The sequence below is a fragment of the Pistacia vera genome, unplaced genomic scaffold (genome assembly GCF_008641045.1).
Source record: "Pistacia vera cultivar Batoury unplaced genomic scaffold, PisVer_v2 Contig34, whole genome shotgun sequence".
NCBI lineage: Eukaryota > Viridiplantae > Streptophyta > Magnoliopsida > Sapindales > Anacardiaceae > Pistacia > Pistacia vera.
The window spans coordinates 1-24,705 of NW_022196157.1; the positions used below are offsets into that span (position 1 = coordinate 1).

Here is a 24,705-nt window from a genome sequence, read left to right on the forward strand (position 1 = left end):
GAGAGAGATTTGACAAGTCCAGGTGGTGGGGATGATGTAGCTGGTGATTTGGGTACAAGGGGAATTGGGGTTTCTGTTGGTGAAGCATCATCAAATGACAGATTGGAGACGGAGGTTGAAGGGCCTGTTGCGGAGGAGAGCGTGGAGAAAAATAAGGAGGTGGTTGGAGGTGAGGCTGAGGGTGATGTAGCTGATGAAAAACCTTCAAGAAAAGTTGATTCTGTGAATCATGAGGTTCAAAATTTGGGAATTGGAACTGGGGTTGAAGAGTTTAAGGCAATTATGAGTTTAACAGGTGGAGAAACCCAAATCCCTCACATGGAGGAGACAGTGGCGGGTGCTGGGGAAGAGGACCTGGAGAGAGGACTTCTTGGGGATAATGTTGAGAGAGGTAGTGGAATGGTTGGTACTGCAGGAAGTGAAGCACAGGGCAAAGGAGCCGAAAACGGGGTAGAATCTTCTGCAGTGGTGTCTGGTACTTTGGAGAGAGAAACACAAGTTGTGGTGGAAGTTGTTACAGAGAATAAAAATTATTTAGGAAAAGAATTGGATAAGAATGCTAGGCAAGATAGTGAATCGAACGGTGCTAGAGATGATGCACATCAAGTTGTGGAGACGCAGAGATTGGGGGTTTTGGATGATGAAATATGGAATCCTGGTATTGAAACTGCAGATGCAGGTTTTGCTGCAATCTTGGAAGAGTCCAGTGCACCTGCCCAGGTTGTTGAGGAGGATGCAGTGGTGGTTAGTGAAGAGGCTTTGGATTCCCAAAAAAATACTACTAGTAGCCCGGCTGTAGAGGGTATTTCTTCTAGTTCAGAAGAAAAACAAATTCCAATGGCCGAGACAGATGATGGAGGAACTGGAAAAGATGCTATTGTTAATGCTAACCCTAATTCCCTGGATGAACAAGTTCCAGTTGCTGTTAGGGGGGAAGTTTCAGCGACGGATCAAGGGGAATATATGTGTACCACCATGGAAGGTATGGATACTGATACTTTCGATGAAAATTTAAGTTTTTCACTGGAAGAACTGCAGGGACATGTGGAGAAAGCCGATGGAAGCACTGAAAATCACTGCAATGTTTGTGCAGATTCAACATCCTCTTTTCAGCCAACCCAGGTGGTTGGAGGTGAAGACGTGGCAATGGCCAGAAAGGTGCATCCTAATTTTGAGGAAGCCCAACAGTTGAAGCTGGAAGAGAATTTAGATCAGGGAACTGCTCTTGTTGGTTCAAATATAGAACAAATGAATGGAATTGAAAAACAAGTTGGTAATGCTAAATTGGATGGGATGTTATCTTGCTCTGGAAATATTCAGAACAATAAGGATGAGACACTGTGCACGGGCAGTGAATTAGATACCCAAGTCTCTGGCAGAGAGAACAAAATTTCTTCCATGGACAATAAGGAGGCTTTAAATGATGCCAAACCAGATAATTCAGATGGAAGGAAAGAGATATTAATTCAAAAACATCTGACAGAGGTTGTGACGGATGGTGGTAGCGCTGAAAATCAAAGAAATGCATGTTTGGATTCAACATCTACAGTACAAACAGCACTTGAGGTTGTTAGTGGTGAGGCTATGACTGTGGATGACAGTCCAAAATATGCGAATGTGGAAGTTCCACGTCTGCGCTCTTCTGATGTTGATGCTACTCTATCCTGCTCAGGAAATGAGCAGAGCTTTAATGCCGAGGTAGTTTGTGGAAGTACAGAAATGGATATCCAAGTCATGAATGGGGGTGAAGTTGCTCCAAAGGACAGTAAACAAGTTCTGGATTCCAATGTTGGAGGTCTGGAGCCCGCTGATTTTTATGAAGTTGATTCAACTGCAGGGCAAGAAATGCAAGTTGAAGAACAAGTTATTGATGCCGAGCAGGTTGATTTGCATGGAGCAGAGGAAATGGAAGTTGAAGAACCAGATAGTGAACAGGGTGCTATACATGGAGCAGAGGAGAAATTTGTTAAACGGACAACTGTGAAGGCTGGAAACTTAGTGAAATCCCATCAAGCTAGTTATCAGTTGTCCCTAGAGGATAAAGGAGAGTTTGATGTGTTTGATTTGGTCTGGGGTAAAGTGAGGAGCCATCCATGGTGGCCTGGACAGATTTTTGATCCTTCTGATGCATCTGAGAAGGCGATGAAGTATTATAAGAAGGACTGTTTTCTGGTAGCATATTTTGGGGATCGAACATTTGCTTGGGTTGATGCATCTCAGCTAAAGCCCTTCTATTCACATTTCTCCCAGGTAGAGAAGCAGAGCAATGCAGAAGTATTTCAGAATGCTGTCAATTGTACTCTAGAAGAAGTCTCCAGACGTGTGGAGTTGGAGCTAGCTTGCTCTTGCATACCAAAGGATGCTTATGATGATATCAGATTGCAAATTGTTGAGAATGCTGGAATCCGACAAGAGTCGAGTGTGAGAGATGGGGTAAATGAATTTGCTGGTGTTCAATCTTTTCAACCTGATAAATTAGTTGAATATATGACAGCATTAGCACAGTCTCCATCTTCTGGGGCTGACCGACTTGAGCTTGTGGTATCTAAGGCTCAGTTGTTGTCCTTCTATCGTTTAAAGGGGTATTATCAGCTACCTGAATTCCAATTTTGTGGAGGTTTGGTAGAAAACGGTGTGGATGCTTTTCACTTTGAGGACAAGATGGATGCAACTACTTTTAGTAAGGATGATGAGCTTATTCACTCTGGCCAGGAGATTTCTGGAACTCAAAGAAGCTCATATCATAAGCGTAAACACAATTTGAAGGATAGCATATACCCTAGAAAGGAGAGAAGCTTGTCTGAGTTGATGAGTGGTTCATTTGATTCTCTAGATGACGATGAATTCGGTACTAGCAAGGTGGTTTCACCATCTTCTGGAAAGAGGCGGAAGGTGGTTGATTCTACTGGTGATGACTCATTGCAAGATGTGAGAAAAACTATTTCCCTTGCAAAAGTATCTGCCACCCAATCTCACGTTCCTAAACCATCCTTCAAAATAGGTGAATGCATACGTAGAGTTGCTAGCCAAATGACCGGGTCTCCATCTATCCTGAAGAGTAATAGTGAGAGGTTGCAGAAATTTGATGGAGATGGAGCGGATGTTTCATTTGAGAATTTTGAGGATGCAGAAGGAAAGAAAAGGATTCTTCCTGCAGATTATTCGTCACTAGATGATTTGCTATCTCAACTTCATTTGGCAGCACGAGATCCCATGAAAGGATACAGTTTTCTGAATACTATTACTGGTTTCTTCTCTGATTTCAGGAATTCAATAATTTTAAGCCGGCCTGTGGATAAAGCAGGTGGTAAAAGGAAAAAATCTTCTCACTCGATTATTGGGTCTCCAGAAACTTTTGAATTTGAGGATATGAGTGACACTTATTGGACAGACAGGGTAATCCAAAATGGTGCTGAAGAGCAACCATCAAGTAGAAATGGCAGAGGATATCAAATTGTTCCTGTTGAACTGGGGAAACCTGCTCAAAAGAGTCGTAGATTATCTTCTAGGAAGCAACATTCTGTTGCCAATCAGGATCTGGCCCCTCCAAAACCGCCTGGCTATGTCGATGAGAATTCACCTGCAGAACTTATATTGAACTTCCCTGAGGTAGACTGCATTCCTTCAGAGACAAACCTGAATAAGATATTTAGGCGCTTTGGACCATTGAAGGAATCTGAGACAGAAATTGATGAGGAAACTAGCCGTGCCAGAGTGGTTTTTAGGAAATGTTCTGATGCAGAAGTTGCTTCCAGTAGTGCTGCCAAGTTTAATATCTTTGGATCAATGGTTGTAAATTATCAGATCAGCTATATTGTATCTGTACCATTTAAAACTTCACCCATTGTCACAACCTTAGGTGAGGAATATGCAACGTGATGTCCAAACGTGCAATTTGAGTTTTGATGTGAACTTCAGGTATATTTTTGCCCTTGGACTGAAATTTTCTTACTGTTTATGTTGTGGTTCTTGAATTTTGGGTCATAATTTGCATGACTAGAACATGTTTAAATACTCCCTGTCAAAGAGAGGTAGTCAGCTATTTAATGTACTCTTTTACTTTTGTTTCCTGTCAAATGAAGTAGTATTGGTGTCAGTTCTTAAGGACAGCAGAAATCGGAGGACTATGTTACTGACCCTAAATTGTAGTAGTAGGAATTGATGTTATTTTACTTTTCTATAGCTTAGAAAAGTGATCCTTGGATTAGTTGGGTGGGACATTTGTCTGATATATTAACTTTTAAGGTGAGTGAGAGCTTCTTTTATTTGTTTAGTCTCTGAAACCATCTTGAAACATTTCCTTCATGTATTGCTGAATATTGTTACTTGAGAAAGTTGATGTTTGTTAAAAGGGTTTGATCCACTTATGTGCTAGAGGCCTAACTAAGATTGATGTTGATCCAATAACCGTTGCTGTAATGCTATATGTTGCAACCTTTAGTTCTTCTCTTTTCATCTTTTGGCTTCACTGTTAACTAACTGGTCGAACTTTTTATTCATTAATTAATGAATATGTTTTAGGAAAGAGCCGACCCTAAAGGATATAGGCGGAAACAGTGCTGATGATAACAATGCTAAATGGCATATGCTGATTAAACTGGCCGCTAGAGAAGGTAACCAGACTCTTAGTTCATCTAGTTATCCGCTATTTCTACGCTCGGGATTTGTCTTTTGTTGAGTTAAACTCAGATTCCTGATGTTATGTCGTTAGAAATCGGTCAGTGTAATATATTAACTATGCTGTTCTTGAGGATTAAAGATTCCATTGCAAATCATATTGCATATCTATCATTTTCTGCTTGAGCCTTTTGCTTTGTATATGGTGGTTGTTGGTCACTGTCAATACTTTGGTGAAGGGCCTATGCTTTTGCGGTCTACTTGAGTTATGCCAAGCATTGGCTACATTGTGGGTTCACAAACATGATGGGTGCGTTCGTTCAAGATTTTCCTCTCGTACCTTTACTAGTCTTGGGCGTACAAGCATGGAAAGCTGTATGGTTAACAAGAGGAAGACTGGCGGCTCACAGTGCTTAATTGAAAGAAATAAGTAAAAATAGTCTGTAAATTTTGCTTAGTATGAATCGTTGGTAACTGAAGCTAACTGGGAAGACTTGATGGAAAACCTACTCTTGATTTAAAGTTGAATATCGACATACTAACAAACTTTATGAAGACCATAATCCCCCATCAAACAGAAAAATGAAACTGAAAAAAAGACAGTTTATGAGGTGTGAAATGTTCTGATTAGATTTATATGGTTTATGATTGCTGAGGACTTTGTGGAGCGTGCCCTAATTTACTCAAAATAGTTCTGTTCATTGTATTTTATTTTTGGACTGATCACATATGCTTTATTGTTGTCTCATCCGTTAAATTCTGAGCTTAGGTGGTGAATTTTGTCCAGCTTTTTCTTTTGCTTGGGAGATTAATATTATCTTCTTACCTCCAATCCAGATCGTTTAGAAGCTTTATTGCCATGGCCATGGTTACATGTAATGCTCATAGTTCTGGTATATTCCCTCAACCGCCAGTTATGTTTCTTAAATGTATGAATTGGGGGGTTTACTAGTTAGATGCTTCTTCTCCATTTCTTTCATAGCCAAAGATCCATCTACTGAATTAAATTTTATCTTTGTGTGAGTTCCATTGGCGCATCAGTATTACTGCTTGTTCATGCACAGATAGACCAATGTGGCAAATAGTTTCAGCATTTTATAGTGTGAGCAGTCTTAGATGCTTTAATAAGCTAATTTAAGTCATTTTAGTCAAACAAGAAGTTATCAACGGAGTACAGACATTCCTGTTAAAATTCTTACATTTCATTTTACTTTTTATGGTTTTTATAACAAGTCAACTTGAGAATGGAGTCGTAATAGTTAGGTTGTGCTTGTTTAAGTATTTTTGCACTATCCCATCCAAAATACACATATATTCTATTTTATTTAATTAATTTAAACCCTCTATGTTTGTTAATTTAACAAAACACTCCTCCAAAAAAAAGTTTAGAAATTGTAAAAACATCTCCACCTACCTACATTTATCAGATTCTAGTCACCATTGTTAGAAGGTGGTCGGAATCTAATATAATGGCACACTATCGGTTGGATATGATCGATTAGTGCGTCGATTGAGCTTTTTGCAATTAGATCCATCGTAGATCTGACTAAAAAATGTTAGATCTACGACCAAATACGGCCAAATCAACGACGATTCATATCTTTGGTCGTCGTTGACGACAAATGTGGCCAAATCTGGTCGTAGATTTGACCTTTTTCGATCATATCCACAGTAGATCTGGTTAGAAAAAGTCATATCAACGTACGATTAGTCAGATCTAATCAGTCTTATGCCAATATGGCTACTTTGACCACCCTTCAGTGGTGGTGGCTAGCTGTCGACATGTAATGGGTGGATGATGATGTTTTTGTTAATTTTCAATGTTTTATTGTAAGAGTGTTTAGTAAATTAACAAACTTAGGGGAGTGTTTTTGTTAATTTTTAACTGTTACCACTCAACTCTTACTTTTTCAAAAATCATATCCAAAGTGATAAAACAAACACACCCTAAAAACCAGTTGATGAGCAGCAACGTAAAAAATTGCACCCCACAAATCTGCTTTTATTTTACCACAAAGTTAAATTCAAGAGTAGTAAAATTAAATCAAATGAAGATGGGCACATAAATGGCATACCAAACTAGTGCAGCATTTTCTTGGATAATTCTTCAGTATACTAATGGTGAGTACCAATCACATAAAAAGAAGACCTCCACTCTGATTCTTCTTAAATGAATGCAAATTATAAATTTAGTTAATATACCGATTCACAAATGAATCAACTCAGCAGAATCGACATGCATTCTTATTTACAGATGTATAAACGACATAGAGAACTGAAAAAGGACCGTGAGAGAGTTAATTCAATATCTTCAGATCTTATCTTATGGTCCCTGTACAAACCCGACCAACCCAACTTCACTGGAAGGATTTCCAGCAAACCAACAGTCGAATCACTACCACAGGAAAAATCTTACCCATTTCGAAGGCTTTGCAGCAATACATATTTTGTTCCAGCTTCAATTACGTTAGCTTCTTTGCATATTGCTCAAAATTTGAGGGAATTAACCTTATCAATTGCATCTCTTAAAATCCAATTCATTTATCTTCTACAGTGGGAGAATGCACAATTTATACAAATTTGATTTGAAAACAAGGGTAAGAATACACGATATGGACACAAGCCACAGACTTGCAGTATCTAATGTTGTTGGTTTCTCATTTCCTTGCTATGAAATATAATCAGTAAGATAAGTTATAGGCACACATTCATTATCTTGCCCACTTCACTAATATCAGCAACTTATTTTCAACTTTTTAATATATGTATACACAAACACAATACAATGCTATGTCAGTATATCGATCTATGGCACATACTATACAAGGTGTACCAGCGTTCAGACAACACATCTACCTCCATCAATTAATTCCAAATATCAAAAAATTATAAACACAATGAAATGCCACAACACAAAGGGGGAATTGCAAGCTAGCAGGATCTTCAGTGAATAAAACAACTCCTGGAAAAAAAAAACTTACCTTCTGTGTTCAATAGCAGCTGAATCTATGTCAAACTGCTCTCGTTTGATGCTGTTGTGAAGCGCCCAAGAGAGATTAGCTGCTATGGTCAGTTTTTGAAATGCTTTTTCGCCTTTTGATTAGTCCATCCATTAATTTCATGTAGGTCGATTTGTTTATAGTGATACCCTTTTGTGTTGTTTCCTCAAAAATGTGCATTGCATCCTTGTATTTCCCTTTACAACAGAGCTCATTGATCTGCTCTGAGTAAGCAATGGAACTTGAATCAAATCCCTCAGAAGTTTCAGTAGTCACCACACTCTGCCGCAGATCCTTTACTTTACCTTCTTCAACCATTTTAGACTTGAAATCCTCTGCTTCTTGAAGCCTTCCGGCATCAGTTAGTGCCCCATGAATGATGTTAAATGTATAATGATTAGGCCCTAATTTCTTTTCTTCCATTTCAGATAGAAGATCAAATGCATCCTTGAATCTCCCTTCCTTGCATAGACTTGATATCATTGTGTTGTAAGTAACTGCATCAATTGTCCTCCCTTTTGAAATCCATGTGTTGAAGAGTTTAAGAGCCTTTTCTAGCATACCCTCTCTACAAAGCCCTCCAAGAAGAATATTACAGGTAAACACATCAGGTTTGAACGAGTTCTCAACCATGTTGTTGTGAAACTGAAATGCTTTTTCAACTTGTCCCTTCCTGCAGTACCCATGAATAATTGTATTATATGTGGTTTCATTCGGGATTAAACCATTCTCAAGAAGCTCATTCATCTTGTCAATGGCTTGCTCAGTCTTTTCTGAACGACATAGCCCAGCAATTATAATGTTATAGGTAACAATACTAGGAACAATCTTTTTCTCCTTCATCTCATCCCAAAGCTTCAAAGCTCGGTCCACCTTTCCGTCCTTAAAATATCCTGTGATAAGAGTACCATAGCTCACCTCATCAAGACAATAACCCCTCTTGCAGGCTTTATTAAGCAATTTGTATGCATCATCAAGTTTCTTCTCCCCACAAAGAGTATGAAGAATGATATTAAGTGTAATTCTATTCATCTTCAAACCTTTCCTACCCATCTCATCCATTGTTCTGAAAGCTTCAGCCATCTTCCCTGCTTTACAATATCCATTTATCAAAGTATTGTAAGTAACAGTGTCTGGTGTAAACCCACTTTCTTCCATTTTCCCCATAGTATTACTCGCTTCTTCTATTCTGCCTTCTTTCAAATACCACTTAATTATAATATTATGATAACTGCATTCGGCTTCACTCCTTCTCACCCATTTCATCAATCAACTTAAATGCCTCTGAGCTACCACCTGATTCAAAACATCCATTAATCTAGTATTATAAGTACCACATCAGGCCACAACTTCAAATTCTCCATTTCATTCCTCAACCCAAAAGCCTCCTCCAACTTTCCGTCATTACACATCCCATTAATCAACATATTATACGTCCGAACTCCGGCACCAAATTGTTCATGTCTCAACTCTATCACCTTCACCGCGTCCCCAGCCACCCCAACTTACAATACCCACTTATCAAAATATTATATGTGCTCCGATTGGGCACAACCCTTATTCTTCATATCTGACAACAGATCCCTAGCCTCACTCAACCTACCTTTCTTACACAAAGCATCCAATATTGTATTATACGTTACATTATCAGGTAAACAACCAAAACCCTCCATTTGTTAGCCACTTAAATGCATCAACAAACTTATTTCCCAAGCAAACTCCATATATTAACACATTAATAGTACTAGTATTAGGTTTAACTCCAAGAACACAAGTCATATCTTTAAAAACTTTATTCGCAAGCAAAATCGAATGCGAAGAAGGGTGTCTTACCATCCATTTACAAGCACTTGCAAGTCAGCAATCTAGGCTGAACATTCAACCTCTTCATTTTATTGAAAATCTGAGCAGCCAAGTGGGGCTTCCCAGACTCAACATAGCACTAATACACGTGTCGAATAGTGGTTTCGACAGCTTAATACCATATTTCTTGGGGTCCCAGTTACTGGGTTACATGTAGCTATGAAGAACATGTTGTGATCAGAGTTGATGAAAGAAACGAGTAATGATTTGGCGTCTGAGTGCTTGTGATATTGAAAGAGTGAAGGGAGGAGAGAAAGAAGAGGGAGTGGGGATTTTATGAGAGAGGAGGTAAATGGGACTGGGCCCATTTGAAGAAAGAGAGAAGAGTGTTGGGTCTCTGGGCTAGGGTTTTGGAAGAGAGAAGAAAAGGAAGAGTGGCTGAGAGGTGTTGAATATGGGGAGTGAGTGATTCAAGTGGAGTTGTATCTCTCGTTAGAACTCAGTTAGGGTTCTGAAAGCTGGGGTTCAGTTGATTCCTGGTTTGGATTTGGTGGTAGTGGTGGTGGAGTTTTGTTCATGGCAATATCTGTCACTGCGTGCGACTGTAATTAGGGTTTTGGGGCTTATATGAGAATTGGAGATGGAGGGAGAGAGAAGATGGAGGGCAAAACGATAGTTTTGACGAGGGTAGTTTAAAATTTAAGGAATAATTTCAATGACCTTCCCTGATCTTTAGTGTAATTTTAAAGTACCCCTATAAGATAAATTATTATGATTTCCTTTATATTTTATTTAATTACACGGACCTCCCTAGCAGAAGTCCGGAAATATGAATGTGGTTATCTTTTCGAAAGAAAAGAGACCAATTTTGCTATGTTGGTTATATTATTAAAGCAATGTAAAGGTTATTCTATCAGTGATTTGTGGTAAGCTAAAACGACATCGTTTAATGTACGGTTATTCTATCAGTGGGTTTGTGGAAGCTATGTTTGGAACTGGATTCTGTTTGACTTATATTTCCCGAGAAAATGGAGGATTCTGGGAAAATAAAGAAGCAAAAAGAGTGGTGAAACTGAAGCCAATAGAAGCACAAAAAAGCTTTGCGGAATTTGGACAGGTGATTGAGGCTTCACCTGATGGTGAAGAGTTTGGTCCTCAAGATCCAACTAGACCTCGCGGTGGCACGCCGAGGTGTTAAATTTTTTCATATTTTCCTTTCACGATTATATTTTCTTTCTTTGCTTGTACTGATTCCGCATTCAATGAATATGTTTGTTGTTTTAACTTTTAATCAACTTTGCAAACAAGGGATTGGATGAGAGAGGAACAATTTGGTTGATTTGTCAATTACCCTTTTGTCTTTAGAGAATATAATGAGTATTTGCATATAATTTGGCTCTGTCTCGTTGATTTATAAGCTTTCTTTTTGTTTTGGTTTAGTCGTTTGTATTAGGAGGAAATTGTAGCTTTACAAGTTCATAGTAATTCAAAGTTCTGAACTTTAAGCCATATATTTGCGCAAATTCAAATCAGTTAAAGCTTTCTGGCTTTTGGTCTAATTAGTCTCATCTTTATTTGACTCTGTGCTTTAAATGGAGAAGAAACTCATATCCGCGAGAGAGTATTGAGAATTTTCATAGATTTTGATGGTATAATCATGCTTTCAACAGGTTCTACATTATGCATCTGGAGGACCGACCATTGAAGTTTTCAACATTACCACCATGCAAGTGTGACTCAGTGCCTTGATCAATTGGGGGTCATGTTTGGTATCTTGGAGTCGCGAAGCCCTCCATTGTTGATTCAAAGGAAACTAAGGTGGGACAGGCATTGTGCATTCTCACTGTGGTCATTTCTATGTTCCTCCTTCTGTTGAAGATGTGCGCGTTTTCAGAATTGTAGGGCCTAAGTTTCTTAATTAACCGTGGAACCTGGCATGCGGGGCCTTTGTTTAAGCAGACAACATGGACTTCTACAATTTAGAACTCAGCAATACCAATGTGAGCTTTTCACACTTTCTTTCTACTGAGGTCTTATTTATAAATGTTTTTTGGTGCATATGGAGAGCCACTGTGAATTGATATGGTTGTATCTATTCGTTTCACCTAGACAAGTTAGTTTCTTTGCCTAGATTGAAAAATAAACTTCCCTTCTGGGAAGCAGAGATAATCTATCAGAAGGCATACTGTTTTGATTCTGCATGATATAAATATAGCAAAATTTTCAGACTGATTTTCGGCCTGAAAGATTTGTATAAATCTGATTCATATGTCCCAATTTTTGAATCTGATCCCAGTCAAAATTGAATTTTACTTTGATGTTCTTAGGGAAGCTTTCATGCCTAACCCCTTTAGAGATCTGGAAATCGTCAACTAGCACCATCATTCAGTGCACACACAGTTGCCAGTCCTTTAGGAAATTGTTCTTTGAGGAGTTTATAGGATGATAACTTCTTACTAAACGGAGGAATGGGTTTACCTGGAAAATGACACTCTTCTGCACCAAGCTCTCAATATTGTTTTATTGGTCCATGAACATGACAACATGTTCATTGTGCATCCATTTTCGCTCTATCCACACAATGCAATGCACTTTAATGGCACCTTTTGAGTGTGCCTATGTGCGTGTATCGTGCATATGTTTAGATCACGATGCCTTATTATGGTCATCTTTCTGTGCAGGTTGTGGATCACACAACACACAACTTCATCAAGGAGAATGGAGTGGTATTTTCGTTTGATGAGTAGTATGTATTACTGTTCCCCTTTCTGTTTTACATTTCATGTATTATGAAGGAGAATAGAGGCCTACTTCAATAAATCTGAAGGATGTCTGTACTGGAAATTGTAAACGATGGAACTTTAATAGCAATTATACAGTTATATTACATTGTTGTTAATGTATACAAGAATCATTTTGCTGTTTATTCTTCCATCTTTAATGAATAATTGTGTATAAAAAGCACGATTAACACTTGATAAACTATTCTGAACTTTTGGTTCTTCATTTTTGTTGATCTGATAATTATTTCAAGATTACCCTTAAAATAACCCAGCATTGTGTTCATTTTCTTTTTTGTAGTAATTGAGCTTTCCCCCACGCTGCATCATAACTTTGTCAATACAAGAAACTAGAGTTTACTCAATTACAGATTCCAAGAAATAGTGCATGAAATCAAATTGATTCTATGAATAGAACATTCCAAATGATATACTTTGTACAGCAATCAAGGATATAATTTAGTTCCATTACAGGAAGAAATTTTCAATCATCTGAAAAAAAATGGTTATAAACGAAAACAAAAAACTTCCTTGAAAAAGTAAAAGTTCAGAAATGTTTAGTAAATCAACTACCCCATTTAAAGGCAGAACGAAAAGCAGCGATGTTGGGTTCGTCAAGATAGCAACACACTGAACCTATTGTTTTGTCACTACATCATCTGCAAAACAAAGTCCAATATTTCAAGTGAGAATCTTATTCAAGTATTTATTTCTTTCCATTTTTGAAAGACAGCCAACCATTTCCTTCTTGCCTATTTAACCATATTAAGAATTTATAATTTGAAGAAGAAAATGATTCGTAAAACCCTGTTAAAATGAACAAAGAGCAACTGCTCTGGGACAACATTTCCAGGAATTGATTTATTTTTTTTCTACAAAGATGATAGTTTTTTTTTCTTATAATTAAAATGGGTTTGATGTCAAACCGTCCAGTCCACGTCTAGGCATTTCTGAACCCTATCGTGCAGACTATACAAGACTGAATGTAAATGTCGAGCAGCGCCATATAATAGTAAAATCAACAATAATTACCTTGAACAACTCTCCGAACATTCCTTGAAGGGGATTTCTACGCCTTACTCCAAAAAACTTCTCTGCAATATCGTCTAGCAACTGAACCATAATCTTCATGTCAGAACTCATAAATACTTAAAAAAATCTCTTCAAGCCAAAGATAAAAAGTTGATAATAGCTTAAATTTAATTGAAGATACCAGCAACGAAAATTACTGTACAGGTGCAAACCTTCGTTCTATGCTTGGCAAGAATAAAAAGGATAACATGGATTTATAAGAAAGATAATAACCAGGATCTATTGCAATTAGCAACAATGATAATGTACCTCATTAAATCCAGGTTCCCTGTCTATACATGACTTGTAATTGGCTCTCAACATATTAAAAAGTGGCAAAGCATCTCTCAGCAACCTGCAATGAATAAAAGGGCACATAAAATTCTATAACAATGAAATATATAAAGAATGGGGTAGGATTAGCAAACCCTTTATTTTACACAAATTTTTACGTCAATTGAAGATATGAAAGGAATTCTGTGAATACATTTGCGGCATTATAAATAAATATTTCAAATAAATCAACGCCATTATAAATTCAGGAAGGTAAATGATGCTCTGCAGATAGCTGGAGGAAGAAGCAAGACATAGATTTAAAGAATAAAAACAATATCACATCAATCATATGATTACAATTTCTTTGGGTAAGTGGATCCAATGCATTAAAAGGTCACCCTTAACACACTTGACTCAGGTACCAGCCTATGTATTATCAGTGAACATTGAAAAACAGAATCCCTTCCAAGCTGATGAAATATACCAACACAGTAACTATAAAGAGAAATAAATGAATCATAACTTACGTTTGTAAAAGATAAGTGATAAATTGGATTAGGTCTGATTCACCCAAATCAAGTTGCTTAGATTCTACTTCCTTCTTTACTTCATCCATAAGATAGTTAGCATCTTTCAGATTACCCATAGACAGATACCTACATTGAAAAGAAAAGTTTTAATCGGGGTAAAGCTGAATGCTGTACTATACTACAATAACAGGTATATAGACACACAAACATTGGATGCATGTTTGTAGTCGCCAAAGTGTTCTCAAATTTGAGTACAAACTTTTCATTGTAAGGAAGAAAGATGCAGTTGTCTAGTTCTTCAATGAGCTTACATTAGGATTGCTCGTGCAATTGCCAGATCATCTTCACCAGGATAACACTGCATTAGTTGACACGCATATTAGTTGAACTTGTTTGACAACTAACCTAGAAGGAACCAAAAAGGAACAAATACCATTCCTTAATTTAAGGGAATTGTGCTCCTTCTTGGAGTGCTTAGAGAAAAAAGATTCATTAACCTCGGCATTTCAAAATTTTTTGGTTGACAAAAGCACAGATAATCCCATAAACTAATAAGTAATTTAAAAATCTAAAGTCTACAAATTTTAGACATCAATTTCCTCCAACATTGGGAATTTAAAAAAAAAAAAATACAATTATAAATCTTGTGGAGACACTTAAAATTTCCATAAAAGTATGTCTTAAAATGAGATGGAAACTATAAATTACATAATATACACACAGGCACACTCATATAATAATACAAATGTTGCACAAAACGACGGCTTGAATTTGTGGACATTATTGCACCTTACAACAGAATAATAAAAATAAAACATGTTTAGGATTATAAATGAGCAGACTATTGAAACAGCTTACCTTGCCCATAAAATTGACTAAAATTGATGCAAACTTTGGTGGATTGTTTCCCCTGACAAAATGATATGATACTCTAGTCATGTCCTGCAAAGAAGCAGTACATCAATACGACTATGCCAATCAACTATGAGACCCAACAGTATGCATAACATAAAATGGATCTCTAAGTCTCACATTACATTTTTCATACTGATAAAGGGATGTCATATTACTAATTTAAATATAAGTTAATAAACAGAATATCCTAAATGTACTTATTAAATGGCCTATATAGTTCAAAAATCAGAATCAGGGTGCAGTATGAAGGAAATTCCTGTTCAGACATGATCATATAATAGGTTCAAATCGTTTCACTAAAAACAGTGACACAGAACAGGGGGTTACACTTCTAATGAGAGGCCTCAATGCCACCTTGGGCATAATATGGGTCATTCCTTGGATTGCATATTATGTGAGTATATATTTATGCAGTCAGTAATATGAAAATTTTTGTGTATGAATAATGCTAGCCTTACTCACTCCCCCTACTCACTTCTCTTACTCACCTTTGTTAAAAAAGTGAAAAAAGTGGATAAGGCTAACATTTTAACAAAGGTGAGTAAGAGAAGTGAGTAGGGGGAGTGAGTAAGGCTAGCATTACTCTTTGCGTATTACTTCACCCCATTATCGGGGATTGAGAAAAAGTTCATGGTACTGAATCTTAAACAGTAAATAATAAACTGTGAAGATCATTTACTCCGGAAACCAGAAGCCTAAGTCTCTTCTAATCAAAACCTACCAGCTCGGGCGACTCCGAATACATATATTCAGCTAGCATAACATGTATCTCTGGAGATCCAGTTTTAGGAGCTCCAAACTCCATCGACCACCTGAAAAACAAAGAAACAATCACAATAAACCACAAAATTAACAAACACATTGCATAGTTTCACTACAAAACATTGCAAAGAAAAAGGAACAACACATCTCAACACCAGCAAAAAAATGCACACAATAGTTCCAAAACATAATAAGGGCACAATATCTCACTTAATAGCAGCCTTTAAGAATGATGAGCAGCCCTCTACACTTGTTTTTGCTGTCCCAAGGGCTTCAGTAAGTTCATGCATGCTATCGTCATCTTCCAACTTATGTGGCACAGGGATCCGAGGAAACAGCTCAAAGATTTTTCTGATACGATCTAACATACATATTTTGTTATAATTGTGAAGACAAACACCCCAAAAAAATGTAGCACGATAGCAGTATTATGCATTTATGTTAAATCACAATTTTTCCCAAGTTACTTTATATGCATCGAATTATTCAAATTAAGTTAAAAGGACTGAAAAGGGGGCCATTAATATTCATTACATCCTGAATAACAACATTAACAATTGACAAAGGGAGCTGAAAATAAGTTTAAACTTTAAAGTTTATCACGAGGCATGAACTGACCAAGGGTTTCATCATCATAAGGAATTTTCGCTTTAACAAGTGTCTCGACGAACAACACAGCAAGCTCTGCCCCACAAGTAACCTGAAATTTTTTCATGCACATCAATTAAATAAATTAAGATAGGGGACAAAATGAGAAATTTATAATATAGTCGTTCAACACAGGTTTTTTCATTTGTTTGCTTTGGGGGATGGGGTTTGTTAAAGGGTTGAATTTTAAATAAACGAGCTCAATTCTACAATTTAATAACAAAGATTCACTGTTCTATCGTAGTATACGCGTTGTCATCCATTCGTACTATTAGCATCAAAAGGACTATGGATGGCCACTCTTTTACTTGTACAACATTGAAACTTAAGACAGGATGAGCCATGGTCTACATACCAAACCTCATGCTGGGTCGATTTGCATTACAATATTAACCCAATGCTCAATATCAACACTGGAAGCAATATCTATCAATATATGTATTTATATATAAATGTCTATCAGAAGAAAATTTTAAGCTTGTTTAGCTAGGATTTGGAAATGCAACAGATGGTATGACTGGGTAACCAGATTAATAAGTTAGATCTATAAAATACGGACTCAAAGAAGCCAAAATCATCCAAAACTGACATTAGTACAACATGCATACCACAGTTACCATTTTGTTACTATCTTACTATCATCTACACCAACAATTAAACTCATATCTAATCTGCAGCTTTTAGGTACAAACCAAACTAAACCCAACCAAATATAAGCTAAAACAATGCAAAAATCCAGCCTTCATCCAAGTCATTTACAGGCCAAACTTCAACCCGCAGTTTCAACAACAATGTTAACATGGCTAAAGCTAAACTACTGGAAGTGCAGCAGCAACATAGTACTCTTTTTGGTCAAATAAATTTTGCAAACCATAAACAAAAGCCGTGACCCCCAAAAGAAAAAAAAAAAAAGGAAAAAGAAAAAGGAATCACTGACTATAAATAGGAGAAAACCTGGTTGTTTTTCAACTGGATGCATGCACCAGAATGTAGAATATCCAATGCCTCTGAAAATCTCTGTACAGCAACATATCTGTATCAAGGCAGAAGTCTTAGCAAACCAAAAGACAAAGACTCTTGTCCACAGCCATAACAAATAATAACCTCTGGTGAAACAAAAGAAAAAAAAGAATTTTATGTTCAGAACTATTTGCCAGAGATAACATGATAATTCAAATCAGAGTTTGGCCATGATTTGTGCACAAGAAAGATCATAGTCAAATCGGTTTAGAAAGAATAAGGAATATCTAACAAGTTTTAATGGTTCAATAATAATATCCTCACAAATTGATTTGGAGTACATAAGTTGCATCAAGAAATACTTGAGATACAATCAAAAACACATTCAGATCATCAATAGTCTAATAGTTAATAAATGCTTTTTATAAAGTTTTTGTTTTAGGTCATATAAACACTTGAAATGATCACCAAAAGAATACGAATTCAAAGAAAAACATGATTAAAAAAAATTCAGGTGCTTCTCGGTAAAGAACTTGATTTTGCAGAATTTCTTTTCGAAATAACATGTTAAATATAAACTTGAAGAGATCATCAAAAGAACACAAATTCAAATAACATGATAGGGAACAAAACAAAATTCAGATGCTTCCCGAAAAAGAACTTGATTTTACAGAAAGCACTTTTACTTCAATAAAACAATCCCTAATCCACTCATTTCCAAGAATTTATAAACCATAATGAACACAAGTCTGAGAAAAAAACAAGAGTAACATAATTAAATCAATGATTAAATAAGGATGATAAAAATAATGACAATCATAACAGAACTCACCGTGCGCTAATAGACTTGTACATCTGTTGAGCTCCATAAAAATTACCATCATTTATAACTTTCTCTAATTTCTCAATGTTCTGCATTCAACACCAAATAACAAATCAAATCATTCTTATGAAATTAAAAGTGCATTGCGTCGTGATTCAATTAATTTGAATCATTGAAAGAGAAACAAATTGAGAGCTCGCACCTCTTGAACCGGAGGCAGGACGGCTCGTCTCGGTCTTTCGCGCGACATGTCGTGGCAAAGATATAGATCTGTTTGGATGCCAATTGCCAAATATTTTCTTCACTTCTTAATAGTGAAATCGATCTCGTCGCTTTGATTTTTCGTCGTTTTAAAATTACTGTTTGACCCATATTTTTACTCCTATCATGCACCTCTTTTAGAATTTAGCATCTACAAAAAGTTACCCGTCGATTCTTTTATAAGTAATACTACGTTGATAACTCTTTTTCACGAATTTTTTCAAACTTAATATGATAGGTCATAATTAGTCAGTTTATAATTAATTAGTAGAATTTATATAAGATTCATGTAAAATTTGTTATAAATTGATCAATTATAAACTATTATATCAGGATTATGAGAAAAAATTTAGGAGAGAGGTATATTGATATAATATTATTCTTCTTTTATAGATTGTTATATACAAAATTTTAATATAAATTTAGAGCAGACATTAAATTAATTTGATTTTAGTGATAAATTAATTTAATAAACTTACACTTATTCATCATTCTACAAACTTGAACTATGTCTTACATTATATCAAGGACTAGATAGAAATTTGGAAAAGTAGATGGTGAAAATGTAATTACATTAAACATGAGCTTGCTATTCTTTACTTTCGTTCTTGCTTGCTTCTCGTTAGTTTGGCTCCTTGCATCACTCACATTCTCCCCAGGTGCGCCTCTTAATAACATATATTTGCATTTACTTCGTCCAATTTTGGTGGTTTTTTGAATTATTGGCTGTGGCTTAGATTTCATTGTCAAGATAATTTATATTGGGTATTATTTGAATACTGCATTAATGGTTTAAAGCCAATTTTTTTTTTTTTTTTTTTTTTTTTTTGCGTTTTGCTTAGCTTAGTATTGTGTTTATTTACAGTAATCATGGAGTAGAATTGTTTGTTTTGAATTCGTTTCAAGTCAGAATTTCTATCAAATTTCAAAGTGTTCGATGGAGTTTTGATATTTGATGAAATGCCTGAAAGAGAAAGAAAGTACGATACTTAGGATATTGGCAGTGAAACGTTGAGTGAATTAAGTTGGTAAATTTTGGTACCATTCTTACAAAATTTCCATTTTGAGCTGAAAGAAGGAATCTTTACTAGTTATGGAGCTGCTCAGAGCCACATGCCTGAAGAAAAGTGACTGAGTATCTTGTTTCCCACAGATTGAAGGGTTGAGCAGGCTCAATTTCGGTGTCTCATTTTCTAAGTGGGCTCAGGGATTTTTGGGTGATTAAGTAAATGAAGAAGAAGCTTTTTGACACCAGAGTAATAGCCCCAGTTCATGCTTTTAGTATTGCTAATCTTTTCGCTAAGCGGGTTTAGGAATTTTGGGTTATTAAATAAAATAGAAGAAGCTTTTTGTGACCAGAGTAATCGCTGTAGTTCAATGTTTTTAGTATTGGAGATCTTTTATTTGGTTCCCATCTGTTCTTATTGCATTTTTTTTTTTGAACTCTTTATATGTAAACACAGCACTTTTGTTTTGAAAATAGTAAACTTCTTTAAAGTGTTCAATTTAGGATTTTGTTGGCGTTCTCTTACATACCGTTCTTCTTGTTTCATGTTTGTCAATTGAGTTTGTGAGAGCTGATTTCTGTTTGTGCTATAAATATGATTCTGATGTAGGAACAAGAAGAAGAAAAGAACATAATTGATATTTAGAGGTGAAGATTGGAAATGAGTTCTGAGATTTTGCAAGCTGCTAAGGTGTATCGCCACCTTCTCAAAGCTGTTGGGAAACATATTGGCAAGGAAGACTACAAGAAGCATTTCAGGGAATATATAACACAAGAGTTCCGGAAGAACAGCAACTTGTCTGATCCTTCATCTATACAACAAAAGATCAGACTTGCCCATGATTATACTTTTCTTCTTAACAGTGTGCACCATCAAAAGGCACGACTCTCTTCAATTGATCTAATTTTTACTGTCCTTTCTTCCATTCTGAAGGCTATTGTTATTTTCTTTTTTTTTTTTTTTTGGTACAATCTCCAGTCAGATTGTGGTTGTCTCATACTTTATATGGAATCAATTATTTTTCCGGTAATTGCATATAGTATTTGATCAACTGATACTATTTAGCATTGACCAATTACCTGTTGTATACCCAGTCAGATAATTATATATGGGTTTAAATAATAGTGAGTTCCACTATTGGGTAAAATAGTTTTATCAGTGTGTGGTTTGTCGTTTTTGTTGACTAACCACTATTTCTCTTCTGTTTACTCAATTGCTAATTGTTGTAATGAAAGAGCTTATGTGGTAAAGAACTAGTTATTTGTCATATCTTACCTTGATATTGTGATGATTGTAGGACTTGCTGTTCTCGTACAACATTGCCGTGGATAGATCAGATGAAATGAAAAGAGTACTCGGGAAATCTGCTGCTAGTGTGGGCCTTCGTCTTCCTGAGCCTTATCAGCCTTGATGGTCAGTAGGTGTCAAGCGTGTTAACATATTCACTTTGTGGTCAATTTTGCTTCCTGCGTAGCCCATAATACAGTATTGGAAATCTGATTGGAGCCAATTCTTATTTGGTTTTTAGGTTTAGTTTCTTTGCTATCAAACAAACGGAACCAGTGATTTTGTTGATCCATTCCAAAGAATGTTTACTGCTGTTGCTTGAACCAGTTGCTGGCTGTAATATTTGCCGCACTAATAAAATCATAGTTGCTTGAACTTGAGGAAGAATATATTATTTCTGATGCTGTAAATGCTACAGTTGCTTGAACTTGAAGAAGAATGTATTATTTCTGATATTGAAAATGCAGATGTCTGTTGTCATGGTCACCTTGTACCCTTTTTTAGTAGTTTCTGAAGTTCATGGGGGCTATCTGTCCGCAGAAGAGGGTGTTCATGTAGTTTCTGAAGTTCGTGGGGGCTATCTGTCTGTATTGTTTTTTTTTTTAAAAGGGGTGTATAAAAATATAAAATAACCCTTTTTTCAGTTTAGTTTCTTTGCTATCAACATCTTCATTGCTGTTGCTTGAACCAATGTTTTTTGTTTCTTTGCTAGACCACCTAAAGTTCCAATCTTAATTTCAAGATTAAGGTAGGTTTTAAAAATGCAGCACAAAACAAAAATAATACCCATTTGGCGTCGCCCGGACTCGAACCGGAGACCTTCAGTGTGTTAGACTGACGTGATAACCAACTACACCACGACACCTTATTTGTTATGTAACTTTTCTTGGTAAACTTCTAATATTCTTAACATTCATCACAATTTTTGCTAAGTAAATTGTATTAAAAAAGAAAGCCCACAAAAAAGGCAGCCAACAGCCCAACCTACATCAGGACATCCCGCGTACGGTGCAAAAAATAAAAAAAAAAGCCACAATTCTCTTGGGAGCCTAGCTAAACCAACATGGGAGATAAAACCCAAGAGAAAGAATCTAGTTAAGAAATCAACAACAAAACACTACCCTAAGGACAATCCCTTGGGTTTGGCTCCAAAAAACACATAAATGAAACACAAAGAAGATTCAAAAGCAAAGAAAACAAAGAGGACAAAATCTTCACAATAACAACGAGCAAACTGTCTTTGAAGATGATTCTAGGAAGTCCTCATGTATCAGCTAACTTCCTATTTTTATAGGAAGATTTAATATTGCTAAGATTCATGACTTTGTCTCTCACCACACTTTTGATAGTATCGATAATAGTGTGAGAATTCTTGTACTCTCGCCCAGAGATCCTACAATTTCACTCTCTCCAAACCCAATACACCGTAACCTCTAGACAAAGAGTACCCAAGGTAAATCTTTACACTCTTACCTTTCCATTTCCTAGCCAAATGGGGGATATAATCATGCCAAGGTCTAACCATATAGTCAGAGGTCAGCAAGCATAAGAATCTAATTCCAAATAGAATCACAATTATATATCATTTGCTTGAACTCAAGATACAGCAAATATCTCATGCCCAATTTCATAAAGAAAATTAAGAAATACATCACTTTGTACAGTCTCTGTAACTTTCTCAAAGCAGTATCAGCATTTATGACAAAATTCAGTAATCCTATTAAGCATATTACATAGTATTTAGATGGATCAAAATGGCAATAGCATATGTTTTTTAAACAGAAGGATCAGGGCAGATCAAAATCCTCAAACTTGATCAGGACCGTTGATCCTTGTCTGATATATAAAAAGTGTGTGCAGCTCATGAGGTTCAATTATGAACAAGTGTTCTGATCATCCACCACCAATAGTAATATTGAAACAAGTCAAAGAAGAACACTACAGTATAGGCATAATCCCATACGTGTCAAACACTAAAACACGTGGCAAAATAAAATTTACGTGAATTTAACACCTGTTCATATCTATTGTACTGCTGTCCTCTTCTTGCATTCTCATCTTTAAGCTTAAATCGCCCACCCCTATCTGTATTTGAATTTACCAGTTTCAAGTTCCAACTATTACCATCTTCATGGGTTCAGAGACATTCCTAGAAATCATACTCGCCATCCTTCTTCCTCCTGTTGGAGTCTTCCTACGTTATGGCTGTGGAGTACATGTTCTTCTTGAATATTCATTGGTTTAATTTAGAAGAAAAACACATTGTGATGTGATATGATATGATCTGATCGTTTTATTTTTCTTGTTTTTGCAGGTGGAGTTTTGGATAGATCTGTTGCTGACAATATTGGGATATATACCTGGGATTATATATGCAATTTATGTGTTAGTTGGATAGTAAATGAAGATGGTTTTGGGTTTTAATTAGTGAAGTGTAATAGGTGTGATGTTGGGTATGTTTATTTTGGTGTAAATAAATGGAGAATCAAGTTGTATACCCAGTCAGATAATTATATATGGGTTTAAATAATAGTGAGTTCCACTATTGGGTAAAATAGTTTTATCAGTGTGTGGTTTGTCGTTTTTGTTGACTAACCACTATTTCTCTTCTGTTTACTCAATTGCTAATTGTTGTAATGAAAGAGCTTATGTGGTAAAGAACTAGTTATTTGTCATATCTTACCTTGATATTGTGATGATTGTAGGACTTGCTGTTCTCGTACAACATTGCCGTGGATAGATCAGATGAAATGAAAAGAGTACTCGGGAAATCTGCTGCTAGTGTGGGCCTTCGTCTTCCTGAGCCTTATCAGCCTTGATGGTCAGTAGGTGTCAAGCGTGTTAACATATTCACTTTGTGGTCAATTTTGCTTCCTGCGTAGCCCATAATACAGTATTGGAAATCTGATTGGAGCCAATTCTTATTTGGTTTTTAGGTTTAGTTTCTTTGCTATCAAACAAACGGAACCAGTGATTTTGTTGATCCATTCCAAAGAATGTTTACTGCTGTTGCTTGAACCAGTTGCTGGCTGTAATATTTGCCGCACTAATAAAATCATAGTTGCTTGAACTTGAGGAAGAATATATTATTTCTGATGCTGTAAATGCTACAGTTGCTTGAACTTGAAGAAGAATGTATTATTTCTGATATTGAAAATGCAGATGTCTGTTGTCATGGTCACCTTGTACCCTTTTTTAGTAGTTTCTGAAGTTCATGGGGGCTATCTGTCCGCAGAAGAGGGTGTTCATGTAGTTTCTGAAGTTCGTGGGGGCTATCTGTCTGTATTGTTTTTTTTTTTAAAAGGGGTGTATAAAAATATAAAATAACCCTTTTTTCAGTTTAGTTTCTTTGCTATCAACATCTTCATTGCTGTTGCTTGAACCAATGTTTTTTGTTTCTTTGCTAGACCACCTAAAGTTCCAATCTTAATTTCAAGATTAAGGTAGGTTTTAAAAATGCAGCACAAAACAAAAACAATACCCATTTGGCGTCGCCCGGACTCGAACCGGAGACCTTCAGTGTGTTAGACTGACGTGATAACCAACTACACCACGACACCTCATGTGTTATGGAACATAACTTTTCTTATTAAAATTCTAATGTCCTCAACATTCATCACAATTATATATCTTCTTTTTGCTAAGTAAATTGTATTAAAGAAGAAAAATTTATAAAAGCCTACAAAAGAGGGGGCCAACAGCACAACCTCCCTAGGGTGCAAAAAACAAACAAATGCAACAATTCTCTTGGGAGCCTATCTAAACCAATATGGGAGATAAGAGCTAAGAGAAAGAATTTAATTAAGAAATCAACAACAAAACACCACCATTGGGTTTGGCTCCAAAAAACACATACAATGAGACACAAAATAGACTCAAAGCAAAGAAAACAAAGAGATTGAGGATACACTACGGTCTACGGCAAAGTCTTCACAATAACAACGAGCAAATTGTCTTTGAAGATGG

At 36.2% G+C, this 24,705-nt stretch overlaps 4 protein-coding genes, 1 long non-coding RNA gene, 2 other non-coding genes and 2 pseudogenes across 9 annotated transcripts; 5 read left to right on the top strand and 4 right to left on the bottom strand.

Annotated features, from left to right (window-relative positions):
• Positions 1-6: 6 nt before the first annotated feature.
• LOC116138222 lies at positions 7-4,803 on the top strand. The gene is made up of 3 exons (XM_031423939.1): positions 7-982; positions 1,094-3,918; positions 4,522-4,803. The coding sequence occupies exons 1-2, from the start codon at positions 283-285 to the stop codon at positions 3,877-3,879; spliced, it is 3,486 nt and encodes a 1,161-aa protein (XP_031279799.1). The 5' UTR covers positions 7-282; the 3' UTR covers positions 3,880-3,918; positions 4,522-4,803.
• Positions 4,804-7,350: 2,547 nt separating this feature from the next.
• On the bottom strand, positions 7,351-10,362 carry LOC116138246 (annotated as a pseudogene).
• LOC116138287 lies at positions 10,288-12,312 on the top strand (annotated as a pseudogene).
• Positions 12,313-12,581: 269 nt separating this feature from the next.
• LOC116138278 (Golgi to ER traffic protein 4 homolog) lies at positions 12,582-18,529 on the bottom strand. The gene is made up of 12 exons (XM_031423985.1): positions 18,387-18,529; positions 18,194-18,273; positions 17,356-17,434; positions 16,372-16,453; positions 15,964-16,114; positions 15,713-15,803; positions 14,935-15,018; positions 14,388-14,434; positions 14,074-14,202; positions 13,541-13,625; positions 13,232-13,312; positions 12,582-12,858 (listed from the first exon to the last, which is right to left on the bottom strand). The coding sequence occupies exons 1-12, from the start codon at positions 18,432-18,434 to the stop codon at positions 12,850-12,852; spliced, it is 966 nt and encodes a 321-aa protein (XP_031279845.1). The 5' UTR covers positions 18,435-18,529; the 3' UTR covers positions 12,582-12,849.
• Positions 18,530-18,980: 451 nt separating this feature from the next.
• LOC116138307 lies at positions 18,981-21,114 on the top strand. Of its 3 annotated transcripts, XM_031424023.1 has the most exons (4): positions 18,981-19,104; positions 20,062-20,331; positions 20,750-20,865; positions 20,981-21,114. In XM_031424023.1, the coding sequence occupies exons 2-3, from the start codon at positions 20,113-20,115 to the stop codon at positions 20,861-20,863; spliced, it is 333 nt and encodes a 110-aa protein (XP_031279883.1). In that variant the 5' UTR covers positions 18,981-19,104; positions 20,062-20,112; the 3' UTR covers positions 20,864-20,865; positions 20,981-21,114. The 3 variants fall into 3 exon arrangements, with proteins under 3 accessions (XP_031279883.1, XP_031279882.1, XP_031279884.1); XM_031424022.1 differs by having other exon boundaries at positions 18,982-19,104; positions 20,750-21,114; XM_031424024.1 differs by lacking the exon at positions 18,981-19,104 and adding an exon at positions 19,354-19,701 and having other exon boundaries at positions 20,750-21,114.
• A 416-nt stretch (positions 21,115-21,530) lies between these two features.
• TRNAV-AAC lies at positions 21,531-21,604 on the bottom strand. The gene has a single exon. It is a non-coding gene; the product is annotated as a tRNA-Val (tRNA).
• A 1,206-nt stretch (positions 21,605-22,810) lies between these two features.
• Positions 22,811-23,217, top strand: LOC116138305 (salt stress-induced hydrophobic peptide ESI3-like). Its single transcript, XM_031424020.1, has 2 exons — positions 22,811-22,951; positions 23,054-23,217. Exons 1-2 carry the CDS (start codon positions 22,871-22,873, stop codon positions 23,135-23,137), a joined length of 165 nt encoding a protein of 54 aa, XP_031279880.1. The 5' UTR covers positions 22,811-22,870; the 3' UTR covers positions 23,138-23,217.
• A 45-nt stretch (positions 23,218-23,262) lies between these two features.
• On the top strand, positions 23,263-23,809 carry LOC116138216. The gene is made up of 2 exons (XR_004129270.1): positions 23,263-23,560; positions 23,676-23,809. It is a non-coding gene; the product is annotated as an uncharacterized LOC116138216 (long non-coding RNA).
• Positions 23,810-24,225: 416 nt separating this feature from the next.
• TRNAV-AAC lies at positions 24,226-24,299 on the bottom strand. Its single transcript has one exon. It is a non-coding gene; the product is annotated as a tRNA-Val (tRNA).
• Between the last annotated feature and the right edge of the window lie 406 nt (positions 24,300-24,705).

Coding starts and splice junctions, on each gene's coding strand:
- LOC116138305 (XM_031424020.1), top strand. CDS start 22,871: ATGGGTTCAGAGACATTCCTAGAAATCATACTCGCCATCCTTCTTCCT. Junction 22,952..23,053: donor TCCTACGTTATGGCTGTGGA/GTACATGTTCTT, acceptor TTGTTTTTGCAG/GTGGAGTTTTGGATAGATCT.
- LOC116138307 (XM_031424023.1), top strand. CDS start 20,113: ATGAGTTCTGAGATTTTGCAAGCTGCTAAGGTGTATCGCCACCTTCTC. Junction 20,332..20,749: donor ACAGTGTGCACCATCAAAAG/GCACGACTCTCT, acceptor TGATGATTGTAG/GACTTGCTGTTCTCGTACAA.
- LOC116138278 (XM_031423985.1), bottom strand. CDS start 18,434: ATGTCGCGCGAAAGACCGAGACGAGCCGTCCTGCCTCCGGTTCAAGAG. Junction 15,804..15,963: donor TTCTTAAAGGCTGCTATTAA/GTGAGATATTGT, acceptor TTTGTTTTTCAG/GTGGTCGATGGAGTTTGGAG. Junction 14,435..14,934: donor TAGTCAATTTTATGGGCAAG/GTAAGCTGTTTC, acceptor CAACTAATGCAG/TGTTATCCTGGTGAAGATGA.
- LOC116138222 (XM_031423939.1), top strand. CDS start 283: ATGAGTTTAACAGGTGGAGAAACCCAAATCCCTCACATGGAGGAGACA. Junction 983..1,093: donor TATGTGTACCACCATGGAAG/GTATGGATACTG, acceptor ATGTTTGTGCAG/ATTCAACATCCTCTTTTCAG.